We start from the raw sequence: 19,148 nt of genomic DNA on the forward strand, positions 1-19,148 counted from the left end.
CATTCTCATGTCTTCCTCCAATTCTGTGTTTTCAATTGATTTACAATCAAAACAACTTATCTAACATTAGGTTTATAGATGTGAACTTGATATTAAATGTATAGATTAAGCCATTTCTCTTATTGAGATAAACAAGATTTAACTACTGTGGTGTTTTTTGTATGTTTTTATTTAACCTTAATTTAGCAAGTCAGTTAAGAACAAATTCTTATTTACAATGACGGCCTACCCCGGCCAAAACCAAACGACGCTGGGTCACATTTAGGCAACCCCTCTATAAATTCGAATCCTGAAGCGGGTGAACGGTTTGACAAAAAGAGACCGGTTTTCATAATAAAAATGTATGGATGATGACAGATTTACGGGGTAAAAGGAACGAGGACTGTCGGAAGAAGCCCGATGCTATTCTACTCTCAGATTTTCACACGAAAGGAAAATAAAGCATAAAACAACAATTCAACAAATACGTCAGCCGTGTCCGGATTCCATAAATGTTGATCCTTCGTAGCAAATGCCCCTCGAATTGGCTAAACTTATTAATTCCCGGTGGCATGACCTCGACTAATGTTATGTCAAATTGATAACGCGTTTGACTCCTGACTAACACGTTTTTTTCCGCATCTAGGTAAATTGTATTTAGACAGATATTACTACATTCCATCACGCATTTACAACGCATGTAAAATGCATAGATATACAGTATATCCACGTTTATCTGGTTGAAACCTGGTTGACAATTCAATTGGAAGTCCCTACGTAGCTACGTCAACTTTGCGTCATAGGTTTCCGCCCAGGCACGCAAGGACGGGGGAGATAATCGAAACTGCAGCTAGTACAGTTGTTGTGGTGATGTAATGTTACCCTTTTGGTGACTACTACGGATGGCTGTGTGTGCCAGGCTCTGCGGAGTGGGTCAGTCGCGGAGGTGCAGGCGGCGACAGCGGCATAGTCAACAGGACCAGGGAAGCGACTCCGACATGGACGACGAGGAAGGGGTGCGGATTGTGGGCAAGACACAAGCCGTCACTGGTGGCCCCGAAAACCCCTCGGCCGCGGCAGGGCCGAGTGTGGCCCACGAAGCCACTGCTGAATGTGGTCGTGCAAATGTCAGACTTTCGTATGGGCAAAGTGCAAGCACCGGACCACCGAACCCGCAGTCCCTGTTGGATCTGCCCCCAGAGCTTTTGGTGGGAATATTCTCCTCGCTGCCGGGCACAGAGCTTCCAAACCTTGCGCTCGTCTGCAAGACATTCAGGCAAATCCTCAGCACAGAAACCATATGGAGAAGGCGATGCACGGAGGGTAAATAATGCGGTGATCGCTCATCATTGCAGATATTCTTCTATCATGTCCTATGCTAAATGTGGCGTTTTATCAAACGGGAATTGACAGTAGCCTATATGATTTGGGACGTAGGTTAGTCTATAGGTTGGGCCAGGGAAGGGTCCGGGTATTGCGTTGTTGTTTTTGCAGTTTCTATTTCTATATTTTGCTTTGGTCCGGAGAGATTCAATGTACGAGTTTTCTGAAAGCTTTCTTATCGACCAGTCTACGGGCACCGAGAAGGAACTTTGTTGATTGCTGTTATGCAATGCACTGTTCCAACCTTTGCTTTGAACACACCATTATGAAAGACTACATTGCCTCAACTATCCTTGTCTTCTACAACCCTATCTAAATATCATAACCCATAGACATAAATTACTGTAAAAGGGTTCATGTAGCGCTACCTCCTGTCAATTATTCAAATCGGAGGTCCAGAGTACTGCTGGTTTTGACTTACCTTATAATTATTGCACCCATCTGGTGTCCCAGGTCCAAATCAGTCCTTGATTAGAGGGGAAGAATGAATTGGCTTCAAGGTCTAGATTTGAATTTGCCTGGTATACACCATGTATTGGATTTAGATTTTTCTTACTACGTTTGTAGTATCCAATCCATTATTGGGTCAGTATTGCTTTTGAAATGTGGGATGTGCATATCTCATACAAGACTGGGGGGCTTGATCTGAATGTGTTTAAGCCCACATTGTTTTCACTGCATAGCTTAGAGAGCTGTTTTATAACTTGTCAGAAATGTCCAGATCAACAAGCCCATGTCAGCTAACATTTTTTTATTTCGTTTTTTTAGCCCATATATATTGTTGTCATTTTTAATTAGTAAAATATCACATGAATATACACAGACATGCCAATATGTATAGAATTGCAAGAAAATTAGTTTTAAAAGTGAACATTTTGTGTCATGAACAGTGCTTGTGCCCATAGAAATAGACGTGGGGGCGCGGGATGTTCCACAATGCTGGAAGGGGGCACCTCGAGTTAAAAAGTTTGGGAACCCCTGCTTTAGCCAACGCTTGACTTTTTATTGTCATGCCATCATGTTTTGCACAGTTGCCTGGTCACTAGATATGTATGCACAATTAGCTTTGACCAGGGTACTGTCACAACCTACTTTGTCCTTCAGTGTCACATGTCTGTTTTATAGAGAATGATAGAGGCCCCCAGTGGCCTAAAGTCCATATTGGCATGGGCAGAGCTGTTGAGGGCTTCCCACCTATTTGCCTCCATTAAAATAGTGGACTTCCAACTTCATTGGCTGATCCCTCCTGGTGACCCTGTTGGAGTCATGTCCAACTGGGACATCAGGAGAGATTAGCCAATTGTAAAGAAGTACATTTACTACTTCAAAATGGAGTAGTCAATTTATATAATGGCACAAATACAAATATGAGTCATCTATCTATCTCTATGGTCTGTCTCTATCTCTCTCCCACAGAGTTTGGCATGAGGGAAGACCTGCGCAAGATAGAAGTGGTGGGTGTGTCCAGTCGGGAGCTCTATGCCAAACGTGAGTCTCTCTGTAAAACCCAACCCACTCCCTCACCCCTACCAACTCGCTCGGGGGGTCCTTCATTGTACCATGTTGCTGACGAAACTCAGAGGGTGACTTCCAGAGAGTGGCGAGGGGATCAATAGACCCATAAACTTCGGGACACACTCCTGACTTGAATGATGCAATTCATGGTCCACTTTTAAATAATACATTTAGTATGATATTCAAATGAACTAACCCCCCTGTTGTTTTACAAGATTTAGACCTCTGTAACAGTTAAACATTTCATTTGGGAGGTATTTAACAGTGGAGGCTGCTGAGGGGAGGACGACTCATAATAATGTCCAGAATGGAGTGAATGGAATGGTATCAAACACAGTTTCCATGTGTTTGATACCATTCCATTCACTCCATTCCAGCCATTACGCTCCATTCCAGCCTTTATTATACGCCCTCCTCCCCTCAGCAGTCTCTACTGGTATTTCCTCTGTTACATGTGTCGCGTTGTGAAATCAGACAAACAAATTCAGGTGGCTTATAATTAGGAACACCTAGGGCTGTTGCGGTGACCGTATTACCGCCACACCAGCGGTCACGAGTCATGAAGGCAGGCAAATTCCAAGTGACTGTTTAGTCACGATAATTAGGATTCTCCAAGCTCTGATGCTGCTGATGGTCATTAGTAGCTTACCAAACATGCTTACTGCCTGGTCCTCTGCACTCTATTGTCCCTCTAATCACTTTGACAGCAATGCAAATATAATAGAAAATCTAATCAAACACGTGATGAGAGCCTATGAGCTCATCTTGCGCAACATTTCTATAGGCTATGTAATTGCGTGAGAAAACAGAGTGATGGCCTCTAAAAAAGAGTAGGATCCCATCAGCTTTCTATAGGCTAGGCCTACAGGAGTATAGCCTACCTGGCTGGTATGAAAATTAACAATGGGAAAAGCATCCTCCATTCGCTATTTAAGTGCATAGATGACATGTATTTTTTCCTGCTGCCCCTGTTTCGAGACAGGTGCTTGATAATGGTCCATTCTAAATAAAACATTTCGCACATGTTATTTAGTATATGTAAAAACAAGATTAAATCAAGAATAGTTTGATGGCGGCAATATTAGCTGATCACTAGTGAGTTATATGTTATCACTTGTGAAGGGGCAAGGGGGTGATTTGGGATTCAGCCACTCTAACTAAAACATCCAAAATACACTGCTCAAAAAAATAAAGGGAACACTTAAACAACACAATGTAACTCCAAGTCAATCACACTTCTGTGAAATCAAACTGTCCACTTAGGAAGCAACACTGATTGACAATAAATTTCACATGCTGTTGTGCAAATGGAATAGACAACAGGTGGAAATTATAGGTAATTAGCAAGACACCCCCAATAAAGGAGTGGTTCTGCAGGTAGTGACCACAGACCACTTCTCAGTTCCTATGCTTCCTGGCTGATGTTTTAGTCACTTTTGAATGCTGGCGGTGCTTTCACTCTAGTGGTAGCATGAGACGGAGTCTACAACCCACACAAGTGGCTCAGGTAGTGCAGCTCAACCTACTTCCGGCGCCGACAGAGATGGCCGCCTCGCTTTGCGTTCCTAGGAAAGTATGCAGTTTTTTGTTTTTTTATGTGTTATTTCTTACATTAGTACCCCAGGTCATCTTAGGTTTCATTACATACAGTCGAGAAGAACTACTGAGTATAAGATCAGCGTCAACTCACCATCAGTACGACCAAGAATATGTTTTTCGCGACGCGGACCCTGTGTTCTGCCTTACAAACAGGACAACGGAGTGGATCCTATGCAGCGACCCAAAAAAACGACTCCGAGAGAGAGGGAAACGAGGCGGTCTTCTGGTCAGACTCCGGAGACGGGCACACCGCGCACCACTCCCTAGCATTCTTCTTGCCAATGTCCAGTCTCTTGACAACAAGGTTGATGAAATCCGAGCAAGGGTAGCATTCCAGAGGGACATCAGAGACTGTAACGTCCTTTGCTTCACTGAAACATGGCTCACTGGAGAGACTCTATCCGAAGCGGTGCAGCCAACGGGTTTCTCCACGCATCGCGCTGACAGAAACAAACATCTTTCTGGTAAGAAGAGGGGCGGGGGCGTATGCCTCATGGCCAACGTGACATGGTGTGATGAAAGAAACATACAGGAACTCAAATCCTTCTGTTCACCTGATTTAGAATTCCTCACAATCAAATGTAGACCGCATTATCTACCAAGAGAATTATCTTCGATTATAATCACAGCCGTATATATCCCCCCCAAGCAGACACATCGATGGCTCTGAACGAACTTTATTTAACTCTCTGCAAACTGGAAACGATTTATCCGGAGGCTGCATTCATTGTAGCTGGGGATTTTAACAAGGCTAATCTGAAAACAAGACTCCCCAAATTTTATCAGCATATCGATTGCGCAACCAGGGGTGGAAAGACCTTGGATCATTGTTACTCTAACTTCCGCGACGCATATAAGGCCCTGCCCCGCCCCCCTTTCGGAAAAGCTGACCACGACTCCATTTTGTTGATCCCTGCCTACAGACAGAAACTAAAACAAGAGGCTCCCACGCTGAGGTCTGTCCAACGCTGGTCCGACCAAGCTGACTCCACACTCCAAGACTGCTTCCATCACGTGGACTGGGAGATGTTTCGTATTGCGTCAGATAACAACATTGACGAATACGCTGATTCGGTGTGCGAGTTCATTAGAACGTGCGTTGAAGATGTCGTTCCCATAGCAACGATTAAAACATTCCCTAACCAGAAACCGTGGATTGATGGCAGCATTCGTGTGAAACTGAAAGCGCGAACCACTGCTTTTAATCAGGGCAAGGTGTCTGGTAACATGACCGAATACAAACAGTGCAGCTATTCCCTCCGCAAGGCTATCAAACAAGCTAAGCGCCAGTACAGAGACAAAGTAGAATCTCAATTCAACGGCTCAGACACAAGAGGCATGTGGCAGGGTCTACAGTCAATCACGGACTACAGGAAGAAATCCAGCCCAGTCACGGACCAGGATGTCTTGCTCCCAGGCAGACTAAATAACTTTTTTGCCCGCTTTGAGGACAATACAGTGCCACTGACACGGCCTGCAACGAAAACATGCGGTCTCTCCTTCACTGCAGCCGAGGTGAGTAAGACATTTAAACGTGTTAACCCTCGCAAGGCTGCAGGCCCAGACGGCATCCCCAGCCGCGCCCTCAGAGCATGCGCAGACCAGCTGGCCGGTGTGTTTACGGACATATTCAATCAATCCCTATACCAGTCTGCTGTTCCCACATGCTTCAAGAGGGCCACCATTGTTCCTGTTCCCAAGAAAGCTAAGGTAACTGAGCTAAACGACTACCGCCCCGTAGCACTCACATCCGTCATCATGAAGTGCTTTGAGAGACTAGTCAAGGACCATATCACCTCCACCCTACCTGACACCCTAGACCCACTCCAATTTGCTTACCGCCCAAATAGGTCCACAGACGATGCAATCTCAACCACACTGCACACTGCCCTAACCCATCTGGACAAGAGGAATACCTATGTGAGAATGCTGTTCATCGACTACAGCTCGGCATTCAACACCATAGTACCCTCCAAGCTCGTCATCAAGCTCGAGACCCTGGGTCTCGACCCCGCCCTGTGCAACTGGGTACTGGACTTCCTGACGGGCCGCACCCAGGTTGTGAGGGTAGGCAACAACATCTCCTCCCCGCTGATCCTCAACACTGGGGCCCCACAAGGGTGCGTTCTGAGCCCTCTCCTGTACTCCCTGTTCACCCACGACTGCGTGGCCACGCACGCCTCCAACTCAATCATCAAGTTTGCGGACGACACAACAGTGGTAGGCTTGATTACCAACAACGACGAGACGGCCTACAGGGAGGAGGTGAGGGCCCTCGGAGTGTGGTGTCAGGAAAATAACCTCACACTCAACGTCAACAAAACTAAGGAGATGATTGTGGACTTCAGGAAACAGCAGAGGGAACACCCCCCTATCCACATCGATGGAACAGTAGTGGAGAGGGTAGCAAGTTTTAAGTTCCTCGACATACACATCACAGACAAACTGAATTGGTCCACTCACACAGACAGCATCGTGAAGAAGGCGCAGCAGCGCCTCTTCAACCTCAGGAGGCTGAAGAAATTCGGCTTGTCACCAAAAGCACTCACAAACTTCTACAGATGCACAATCGAGAGCATCCTGGCGGGCTGTATCACCACCTGGTATGGTAACTGCACCGCCCTCAACCGTAAGGCTCTCCAGAGGGTAGTGAGGTCTGCACAACGCATCACCGGGGGCAAACTACCTGCCCTCCAGGACACCTACACCACCCGATGTCACAGGAAGGCCATAAAGATCATCAAGGACATCAACCACCCGAGCCACTGCCTGTTCACCCCGCTATCATCCAGAAGGCGAGGTCAGTACAGGTGCATCAAAGCTGGGACCGAGAGACTGAAAAACAGCTTCTATCTCAAGGCCATCAGACTGTTAAACAGCCACCACTAACACTGAGTGGCTGCTGCCAACACACTGACACTGACTCAACTCCAGCCACTTTAATAATGGGAATTGATGGGAAATGATGTAAATATATCACTAGCCACTTTAAACAATGCTACCTTATATAATGTTACTTACCCTACATTATTCATCTCATATGCATATGTATATACTGTACTCTATATCATCGACTGTATCCTTATGTAATACATGTATCACTAGCCAATACATGTACATGTATCACTAGCCAACTATGCCACTTTGTTTACATACTCATCTCATTTGTACATACTGTACTCGATACCATCTACTGTATCTTGCCTATGCTGCTCTGTACCATCACTCATTCATATATCCTTATGTACATATTCTTTATCCCCTTACACTGTGTACAAGACAGTAGTTTTGGAATTGTTAGTTAGATTACTTGTTATTACTGCATTGTCGGAACTAGAAGCACAAGCATTTCGCTACACTCGCATTAACATCTGCTAACCATGTGTATGTGACAAATAAAATTTGATTTGATTTGATCCAGGATGGAACATCAATGCGAGCTGTGGCAAGAAGGTTTGCTGTGGCTGTCAGCGTAGTGTCCAGAGCATGGAGGCGCTACCAGGAGACAGGCCAGTACATCAGGAGACGTGGAGGAGGCCGTAGGAGGGCAACAACCCAGCAGCAGGACCGCTACCTCCGCCTTTGTGCAAGGAGGAGCAGGAGGAGCACTGCCAGAGCCCTGCAAAATGACCTCCAGCAGGCCACAAATGTGCATGTGTCTGCTCAAACAGTCAGAAACAGACTCCATGAGGGTGGTATGACGTCCACAGGTGGGGGTTGTGCTTACAGCCCGACATCGTGCAGGACGTTTGGCATTTGCCAGAGAACACCAAGATTGGCAAATTCGCCACTGGCGCCCTGTGCTCTTCACAGATGAAAGCAAGTTCACACTGAGCACATGTGACAGACGTGACAGAGTCTGGAGACGCCGTGGAGAATGCCTGCTGCCTGCAACATCCATGCCAGCATGACCGGTTTGGCAGTGGGTCAGTCATGGTGTGGGGTGGCATTTCTTTGGGGGGCCGCACAGCCCTCCATGTGCTCGCCAGAGGTAGCCTGACTGCCATTAGGTACCGAGATGAGATCCTCAGACCCCTTGTGAGACCATATGCTGGTGCGGTTGGCCCTGGGTTCCTCCTAATGCAAGACAATGCTAGACCTCATGTGGCTGGAGTGTGTCAGCAGTTCCTGCAAGAGGAAGGCATTGATGCTATGGACTGGCCCGCCCGTTCCCCAGACCTGAATCCAATTGAGCACATCTGGGACATCATGTCTCGCTCCATCCACCAACGCCACGTTGCACCACAGACTGTCCAGGAGTTGGCGGATGCTTTAGTCCAGGTCTGGGAGGAGATCCCTCAGGAGACCATCCGCCACCTCATCAGGAGCATGCCCAGGCGTTGTAGGGAGGTCATACAGGCACATGGAGGCCACACACACTACTGAGCCTCATTTTGACTTGTTTTAAGGACATTACATCAAAGTTGGATCAGCCTGTAGTGTGGTTTTACACTTTCATTTTGAGTGTGACTCCAAATCCAGACCTCCATGGGTTGATACATTTGATTTCCATTTATATTTTTTGTGTGATTTTGTTGTCAGCACATTCAACTATGTAAAGAAAAAAGTATTTAATAAGAATATTTCATTCATTCAGATCTAGGTTGTGTTATTTTAGTGTTCCCTTTATTTTTTTGAGCAGTTTATATTATTGGGACTTTACGTTTTTCCTGACCAGACCCTGTGACCTGACCTGGAAAAACTACAATACAGACTACAATAGGCATCTTTTTCCACACTGACTAATTAAACCAAGTCACGCTAGGGTCACTTGTGCATTGAAGGTCCAGGAATAATACCACAAACTGTCACTTTCTGCAAACCATTGATGATGGTTTCTTCCTCCAAATTCCAGCATCTTGACTAGCCTCGAACTCATCTGGACAGGGGCTGCTGTTAAACACTTTCCAGTGGTTAGCACCCTTGGAGGGATATTCATGCCTTTTTGTAGCTGTATGGGTCATCTCAAGATTGCATGTGGGAAATTGCTCCTTGGGGTGTAGATGGTGCCTACTCAGCATCTACGTCATGACATTATCAGGGCTTTTACAGGATTAGGGGTAGGTTGGGTATGGTTGTAGTATTGTGTGGTTCGTCATTGATAACAAACCCTGTACTACGACTAAGACAGGCTAGGTGTTTCTCGATCCTCAAGGTCCTTTCAAGCTCTCTTTTTGTTTCCCTCTGTCTAATCTCTCTCTCTCTTCTGGCTCCCACTTCCCCTTCTTCCCTCAGTGGTGGTACCAGTGGTGTGCTCCGGGACCCTATGTGTCTGCCGCTCCCCTTCTCTCTCTCTTTATCACCAATATAGAAACCACCTCACACATGTAAGATGTGCTTCAATTGTTCACTAAAATGTTTCAACGAGGCCTCCCAGGTGGCGCAGTGGTTAAGGGCGCTGTAGTGCAGCGCCAGCTGTGCCACTAGAGACCTTGGGTTCGCGCCCAGGCTCTGTCGTAACCGGCCGCGACCGGGAGGTCCGTGGGGCGACGCACAATTGGCCTAGCGTCGTCCAGGTTAGGGAGGGCTTGGCCGGTAGGGATATCCTTGACTCATCGCGCACCAGCGACTCCTGTGGCGGGCCGGTCGCAGTGCACGCTAACCAAGGTTGCCATGTGCACGGTGTTTCCTCCGACACATTGGTGCGGCTGGCTTCCGGGTTGGTTGGGTTGTGTTGTGTATCGGAGGACGCATGACTTTCAACCTTCGTCTCTCCCGAGCCCGTACGGGAGTTGTAGCGATGAGACAAGATAGTAACTACTAAAAACAATTGGATACCACGAAAAAGGGGCCACTTTTTTTATTTTTATATACATTTTTATTTTTTAAATTTTTTTTACAAATGTTTCAACGCTGGAAATACAGACGGACGGAGACATTAGATGGAAGAGACATTAGAGACATTAGACGCCAGAAAGACTGATAGACGGGACACTGAACAGACTAGATGGAAGGATGGACAGAAATATGGATATATACTGAATTTAAATATAAACAAGTGTTGGTCCCATGTTTCATGAGCTGAAATAAAATATCCCAGAAAAGTTTCATATGAACAAAAAGCTTTTTTCTCTCATATTTTGTGCACCAATTTGTTTACATCCCTTTTAGTGAGCATTTCTCCTTTGCCAAGATCCATCCATTGCCACAGATGTCTCAAGTTTTGAGAGAGAGTGCAATTGCCATGCTGCCTTCAGGAATCTCCACCAAAGCTGTTGCCAGAGAATTGAATGTTCATTTCTCTACTGTAAGCTGTCTCCAACGCCATTTTAGAGAATTTGGCAGTACGTCCAACCAGCCTCACAACCGCAGACCACGTGTAACCACGCCAAACCCAGGACCTCAACATCTGGCTTCTTCACCTGCGGGATCATCTGAGACCAGCCACCCGAACAGCTGATGAAACTGAGGAGTATTTCTGTAATAAAGCCCGCTTGTGGGGAAGAACTCATTCTGATTGGCTGGGCTTATGCCCTCACAGGTCCACTCAATGCTGCGCGCCAGCCCAGTCATGTGAAATCCATAGATTAGGGCCTAATTTATTTATTTCAATTGCCTGATTTCCTTATGAACTGTAACTCAGTAAAATCGTTGAAATTGTTGCATGTTGCGTTTATATATTTGTTCAGTATGTGTATATATCCATACTAGTCCAAAGTTTGGACACACCTACTCATTCCAGGGTTTTTATTTATTTAGACTATTTTCTACATTGTAGGTCTGTCAATCCGGAACTTTAAAAAAACCATCAAGCGCTATGATGAAACTGGCTCTCATGAGGACCGCCACAGGAAAGGAAGACCCAGAGTTACCTCTGCTGCAGAGGATAAGTTCGTTAGAGTTACCAGCCTCAGAAATTGCAGCCCAAATAAATGCTTCACAGAGATCAAGTAACACACATCTCAACATCAACTGTTCAGAGGAGAATGTGTGAATCATGCCTTTAATGGTCAAATTGCTACAAAGAACCCACTACTAAAGGACACCAATAATAAGAAGAGACTTGCTTGGGCCAAGGAACACGAGCAATGGACATTCGACCGGTGGAGTCCAGATTTGAGTTTTTTTGCAGAGTAGGTGAACGGATGATCTCCGCATGTGTGGTTCCCACCGTGAAACTTGGAGGAAGAGGTGTGATGGTGTGGGAGTGCTTTGCTGGTGACACTGTCTGTGCATTATTTAAAATTCAAGGCACACTTAACCAGCATGGCTACCACAGCATTCTGCAGCGATATGCCATCCCATCTGGCTTGCGCTTAGTGGGACTATTATTTGTTTTTCAACAGGACAATGACTCAACACACCTCCAGGCTGTGTAAGGGCTATTTGACCAAGAAGGATAGTGATGCATCAGATGACCTGGCCTCCACAATCACCCAACCTCAACCCAATTGAGATGGTTTGGGATGAGTTGGACCGCGGAGTGAAGGAAAAGCAGCCAACAAGTGCTCAGCATATGTGGGAACTCCTTCAAGACTGTTGGAAAAGCATTCCAGATGAAGCTGGTTGAGAGAATGCCAAGAGTGTGCAAAGCATCATCAAGGCAAAGGATGGCTACTTTGAAGAATCTCAAATATAAAATATATTTTGATTTGTTTAACACTTTTTTTTTGGGTTACTACATGATTCCATATGTGTTATTTCATAGTTTTGATGTCTTCACTATTATTCTACAATGTAGAAAATAGTAAAACATTTACAAAAATGGAATGAGTAGGCGTGTCCAAACTTTTGACTGTTACTGTATAGACTATCAGCATATGAACTACAGGGACATGTACAAGCACTGTATATACTGCTGCACAAGCCTGACCTGACTGTCACGACACGCGTGTGCTAGTGTGTGACTGACTCCCATACGGACTTGTTTTATGTTATTGCAGCCGGTTGTGACATATACCATTTGTTTACTGACTGTGTGATGTGGTTTTGAAGTGAATGCACTTTGCCCCTTACCTTTAACTGGGACATCTGACGACTAAAACTGGTACTGAAAAAAATCACTGTATGTGTGATGTGTGCATTTAACATGCTAGTCAACATGGTTAGTGCTTGGTGACAGCGCCCTGTTTAATTTGTCTACATCATGCACTCTTTTGGAACAATGGAAACCATGCCCTTGATATAACTTCACGTGTCACCCGTCTTCTCATGTGAGTACAATAACAATGTGTCCCCTCTGCCATATCTGCTGTCCATGAGTTAAGGCCAGACCTCGACTATGGTATGTTAAGTTGTCATCAGTTTCTCAGTCTAAATTCTGTTATGTATTGCTGTGATACCCTGTGATTGAACTGTTCACCACTTAGTGTTTAACCCTTTGTTGCACTGTTGTGTTGCAGTGCTGCACCCATACAGACACATCCTGGGTCTTTGGCAGCCTGACATAGGGCCGTACGGAGGGCTGCTCAACGTGGTGGTATGTAATCAGAACACACACTATTGTGTTCCTTCTTTGTCACATTTAAATAAATAAAAAGTGTATTTTAAATTGTTCAGCCCACCTTGTTGTAGAAATGAGTCTTTTCCCATCAAAACATTTTATTTGTGCTAGGTGGTGATCACTTTTTCCTTTTCTTCTCTCTCTTTACTTCTCTACTACACCATCCCTCTCCAGGTTGACGGGCTATTCATCCTTGGCTGGATGTATCTGCCCCCCCACGACCCTCGGGTCGAGGATCCCATGAGGCGGCGGCCACTCTTCCGCATCCACATGTTGGAGAGCAACAAGGCAGCAGTGGAGTGTATGTACGGACACAAGGGCCCTCACAAGGGGGACGTCCAAGTGAGTCCATTTTCTTCTTTTGTGTTTTGAATGGGCGTAAAACCAACATTGGTGATTTATTGTACAGCCAACCACCTGCAGTTCTTTTTAGAGGGGCAATCTGCAGTTGGCAAAAATCTGAGGGATAGGCCTGGAGAAATGTAACCACTCTTAAATTCATGAGCTATTGATGCAAGGACAATATCCACAGTATCGAAATTATGGTGTTAACCATATTTTGAGTCTATACGGTATTTGTTTATGTTTACATAAACAAGCTGATATTTTGGGTTCTGATGGGGTTTGACAGTTGAACTAAGCTTGCGAGTCATTTCTAAGTTCTATTTCAATCAATTAGTATATACTGTATCATTCATTTATAAGTTAAAAAAATGGATGTTGCAACTGTGGATTTCCCCTTTAATGTTTGCTCAGGAGTATAATTTAACTGATCTACTAACCTGGATGGCATTCTTTGAACCAGCAAGTCCCACCCAGTCAACTACTTTAAAATGTTGTATGTCTTTTGTCACCAGTTTTTGTTGCTTTTCCAACTTTGTAGTGCCCATAAGAGGGACTGTTAGGTGAGACCGACAACACAACTGATTAATCGATAATATATAATATATAATAAGGGAAATAATGATGCGCTTATTGTGCTTAAATAGTCATAATCATCACTGATGTTATCCTTTTGTAATGTGTAAGCCGGTGCACTCACTGTGTGGTGAAGTAGTCCCCTGTCTTCCATGGCTTTGTGATTTAAGATGGGATGTCTTTTCCTATTTCCAGACTGGGAAGAAGGACGAGTTCTCGACCAAGTGCAACCAGACAGACCATCACCGCATGCCAGGGGGGAGGCAGGAGGTGAGGAGGGGAGAACGATCTCTTGTAACTTCGCAACAGTTTGTATATTGTTCTCACATGGCTGAGGCAACTCAGTATTTGTCAAATTAATTAATTAATCAATCACATATTTGTATAGCACTTTTTGCAAACACATTTAACCTCAAAGTTATCATACTGAAAGTGTTCCGATTGTCTAAGATTTGTGTTGAATCAAGTCATTCAGCAGATGGTAAATTATTATCAAGCAGGCAAGAGTGACTGCTATGCATTGTTACAGGATAGATACTGTGATGACAGTTGATTTCGATAGGGGATTGGGGCAAATCGGTAAGTGGGCATGACCGTGGGTTTTTGATGTTCTGTTGGCAGGAGTTCCGGACGTGGCTTGAGGAGGAGTGGGGGAGGACACTGGAGGACATCTTCCATGAGCACATGCAGGAGCTTATACTCATGAAGTTCATCTACACAAGCCAATATGAGTAGGTTTTCCTTATGACATAGTCCAGGGGTTCCCAAAATTGGGTCAGGGGTGTGTGCAGGTACTGCAGGGCCAGATATCTTTCTCTCTCTCGTGTGTGTGTGTGTGTGTGTGTGTGTGTGTGTGTGTGCTACCGTTCAAAAGTTTGGGGTCACTTAGAAATGTCCTTGTTTTTGAAAGAAAAGCAACAAAAAAATTGTCCACTAAAATCATATAAAATTCTCTAACCAGAATAGAAATAGGAGTGGAAGGCCCCGGTGCACAAGTGAGCAAGAGGACAAGTACATTAGAGTGTCTAGTTTGAGAAACAGACGCCTCACAAGTCCTCTACTGGCAGCTTCATTAAATAGTACCCGCAAAACACCAGTTTCAACGTCAACAGTGAAGAGGTGACTCCGGGATGCTGACTTACTAGGCAGAGTTCCTCTGTCCAGTGTCTGTGTTCTTTTGCCCATCTTAATCGTTTATTTGTATTGGCCAGTCTGAGATATGGCTTCTTCTTTGCAACTCTGCCTAGAAGGCCAGCATCCCGAAGTCGCCTTTTCACTGTTGAGGTGTTTTGCGGGTACTACTTCTACTTCTACTTTTCTGCGTTTCTAACCTGAATGTAAAACCGCATCAACAACATTTTCAAACTTTTTATAAACAGCTGAATGTTTGACCTCTTTCCAAACAGGTTACACAAAACGTTGGAGGCTATGACATCTTCGTCTTCTCTGCTATTCAAATCTGTTTGCGGAAAAAAAATATCCAGTACGGATTTAACCGTACAGCTGTTTTAGTAACTGCATTTAAAAAAAATCTAACTTTTTCCAAAGAACTGCTGTTTTTACCACTCCCCCAACAAGTCAGACAACTTTTAACGTATTAAATCTTCCTCTACTTCTCTGCTATTCAAATCTGGAATCAGAACAGAATTATTTTACAGCTGTTTGTAGGAGGTTATGCATTGCTATGCATACTAACAAAAACTTAAAGGCTATGCATCTTGTTCTACTTCTCAGAAAATAATGATACTACTAATCAAGAGGTACAGCTGTTTAAGTAACCGCATCACCTAATTTAGCTGACTTCCCACTGTTGAATTAGCTGCCATGGAACCTTCAAATTATAACAATGGGGCAGCACATAAGAGCTATTATGCCACACAGCTCACTCCAAACCCACTAAACTCGCCTACCACTGCCTGTAGTTATCTTTTATCTTTAGTACTGGTCTGTAGGCTAAAATTCTGTGCTCGCCACCTACTAGAACCAAGGAATTTTCAAACATTTCTTGACTATAACCCGAAAGTAGGATTGGAGACGACTTTCTTTTGATTTAAAACATTCTTTGTGTGGAGTAAAGAAGGACATACTGACTTACACAACACATTCACAACTCCCATTTGACCGAAAATGTCAATTTATTCACATTCCATATCTTATCTTTGCATTCATCTCTTCATCCATTAGGTGCCTCTGTTCTGGACCTGTCATAAATTACATCCCTAATTTAAAATGGGTGGGTGCTGCAAACTTCTGGAGAGAGTTTGCTGCACTGAAAGCAATTTTTCAGTTTTTGATTTGTTAAAAAAGTTTGAAATATCCAATAAATGTCGTTCCACTTCATGATTGTGTCCCACTTGTTGTTGATTCTTCACAAAAAAATACAGTTTTATATCTTTATGTTTGAAGCCTGAAATGTGGCAAAAGGTCGCAAAGTTCAAGGGGGCCGAATACTTTCGCAAGGTACTGTATATCAACCGATCGGGAGTCTCTTAGGGCAGCGCACAATTGTCCCAGCATCGCCCGGGTTATGGGAGGATTTGGCCTGGGTAGGCCATTATTGTAAATCTAGAATCGGCTTCCTATTTCGCAACAAAGCATCCTTCACTCATGCTGCCAAACAACCTCGTAAAACTGACTATCCTACCAATCCTTGACTTCGGCAATGTCATTTACAAAATAGCCTCCAACAGTCTACTCAGCAAATTGGATGCAGTCTATCACAGTGGCATCTGTTTTGTCACCAAAGCCCCATATACTACCCACCACTGCGACCTGTATGCTCTCGTTGGCTGGCCCTCGCTTCATATTCGTCACTGGTCACCATAGCAGCACCCACCCATAGCATGTGCTCCAGCAGGTATATTTCACTGGTCACCCCCAAAGCCAATTCTTCCTTTGGCCGCCTATCCTTCCAGTTCTCTGCTGCCAATGACTGAAACGAATTGCAAATATCACTGAAGCTAGAGACTCATATCTCCCTCACTAACCTTAAGCATCAGCTGTCAGAGCAGCTCACAGATCATTGCACCTGTACATAGCCCATCTGTAAATAGCCCATCCAACTACCTCATCCCCATATTGTTATTTATTTTTTTGCTCATTGCACCACAGTATCTTTACTTGCACATTAATTTATTGCCTTACCTCCCTAATCTTACCTCATTTGCACACGCTGTATATAGATTTTTTCTATTGTGTTATTGACTGTACGTTTGTTTATTCCATGTGTAACTCTGCGTTGTTGTTTTTGCCGCACTGCTTTGCTTTATCTTGGCCAGATCGCAGTTATAAATGAGAACTTGTTCTCAACTGGCCTACCTGGTTAAATAAAGGTGAAATAAATAAAAACTCACAGAGAATAATATTCGGTAGCTTCTAGCTATGCTTGTATAACTTTGGATTTGCTTGTCTTTGCAATTTGTTTTTACATTTTTGCTCGTTAGCATTTAGCTAGCAGCGTCTATGTGATTTTTTTATTAGTTGTGCAAATTTTGTTAGCAGTCTACTAATAGAGGCCCAATGGGCTTTTCTTTAATTTTTAGCGCCCCCTTGTGTGCCATGCCAGTAATACTGTAAATCCCAGAAAATAAGAGAAGGAAGGTACACTATATATACAAAAGTATGATGACACCCATTCAAATTAGTGTATTTGGCTATTTCAGTTACACCCATTACTGACAGGTGTATAAAATCTAGCATACAGTTATGCCATCTCCATAGACAAAAATTTTCAGTAGAATGGCCTTACTGAAGAGCTCAGTGACTTTCAACGTGGCACCGTAATAGGATTCCACCTTTCCAACAAGTCAGTCCGTCAAATTTCTGCCCTGCTAGAGCTGCCCCCGTCAACTGTAAGTGCTATTATTGTGAAGTGGAAACATTTAGGAGCAACAACGGCTCAGACATGAAGTGGTAGGCCACACAAGCTCACAGCACGGGACCGCTGAAGCATGTAGCTCGTAAAAATCATCGGTTTTCGGTTGCAACACTCACTAACGAGTTCCAAACTGCCTCTGGAAGCAACGTCAGCACAATAACTGTTAGTCGGGAGCTTCATGAAATGGGTTTCCATGGCCGAACAGCCGCACACAAGCCTAAGATCACCATGCGCAATGCCAAGCGTTGGCTGGAGTGGTGTAAAGCTCGCCGCCATTGGACTCTGGAGCAATGGAAACGCGTTCTCTGGAGTGATGAATCGTGCTTCACCATCTGGCTGTCGGACGGACTAATCTGGGTTTGGAGGATGCCAGGAGAATGCTACCTGCCCTAATGCATAGTGCCAACTGTAAAGTTTGGTGGAGGAGGAATAATGGTCTGAGGCTGTTTTTCATGGTTCGGGCTAGGCCCCTTAGTTCCAGTGAAGGGAAATCTTAACGCTACGGCATACAATGACATTCTAGACGATTCTGTGCTTCCAACTTTGTGGCAACAGTTTGGGGAAGGCCCTTTCCTGTTTCAGCATTACAATGCCCCTGTGCACAAAGCGAGGTCCATACAGAAATGGTTTGTCGAGATCGGTGTGGAAGAACTTGACTGGCCTGCACAGAGCCCTGACTTCAACCCCATCAAACACCTTAGGGGTGAATTGGAACGCCGACTGCGAGCCAGGCCTAATCGCCCAACATCAGTGCCCAACCTCACCAATGCTCGTGGCTGAATGGAAGCAAGTCCCCACCGCAATTGATCCAACATCTAGTGAAAAGCCTTCCAGAAGAGTGGAGATAGCAGCAAAGGGGGGAGCAACTCCATATTAATACCAATGATTTTGGAATGAGATATTTGACGAGATATTTGGTCATGTAGTGTATGACTATGAAAATCTGGATACCGCCCAAGCCAAGTGATGATGTGGAAAACTGATTGGGTTTGCAAAAAGTAAGCAATGTAAGGGCATTTAGACTTTTTTTCACCAAACTTTTAACCTAATTCCAATGACATGGTGACATTTGTTGTTGGTTGACAACTCAACCAAATGTAAATCCAAACTAGACGTTGAACTGACGTCTGTGCCCAGTGGGTCCTTCTCGATAGGCCTAAGTAACCACCGTGCTTCAGTGTGAAATAGCAACCTATTGCTGATCCCATATCTCCTGTGAGAATGTCATAAAATAGGCCATCTGAACATTTACAGTTATGTCTGTTCTGAGCTCATTGGCGCGGGAAACGGTCAGGGCCCAGTTGAAACAATGTTGCAAGTTTGCTATAGCGAAAGCTCAATCCAGACTAAGAGAGGTTGAAAGGCAGAGGAGAGCACTTAACGCTTTTGACTTAACCAACCGCCATGCATAGCAAATGTGATTTAAAGAGGATA

The 19,148-nt window shown here is 44.6% G+C and overlaps 1 protein-coding gene across 1 annotated transcript in view; it reads left to right on the plus strand.

Annotated features, from left to right (window-relative positions):
* The first annotated feature begins 780 nt into the window (after positions 1-780).
* Positions 781-19,148, plus strand: part of LOC139373616 (F-box only protein 31-like) — a 28,427-nt gene continuing 10,059 nt past the window's right edge. Inside the window, exons 1-6 of the mRNA XM_071114329.1 lie at positions 781-1,302; positions 2,779-2,850; positions 12,819-12,895; positions 13,094-13,261; positions 14,033-14,107; positions 14,459-14,568. Of these exons, the coding sequence (XP_070970430.1) occupies positions 882-1,302; positions 2,779-2,850; positions 12,819-12,895; positions 13,094-13,261; positions 14,033-14,107; positions 14,459-14,568 (923 nt within the window). The 5' untranslated portion in view covers positions 781-881. The remainder of the gene's footprint in view (positions 1,303-2,778; positions 2,851-12,818; positions 12,896-13,093; positions 13,262-14,032; positions 14,108-14,458; positions 14,569-19,148) is intronic.

Source organism: Oncorhynchus clarkii, chromosome 2 (assembly GCF_045791955.1).
Source record: "Oncorhynchus clarkii lewisi isolate Uvic-CL-2024 chromosome 2, UVic_Ocla_1.0, whole genome shotgun sequence".
NCBI lineage: Eukaryota > Metazoa > Chordata > Actinopteri > Salmoniformes > Salmonidae > Oncorhynchus > Oncorhynchus clarkii.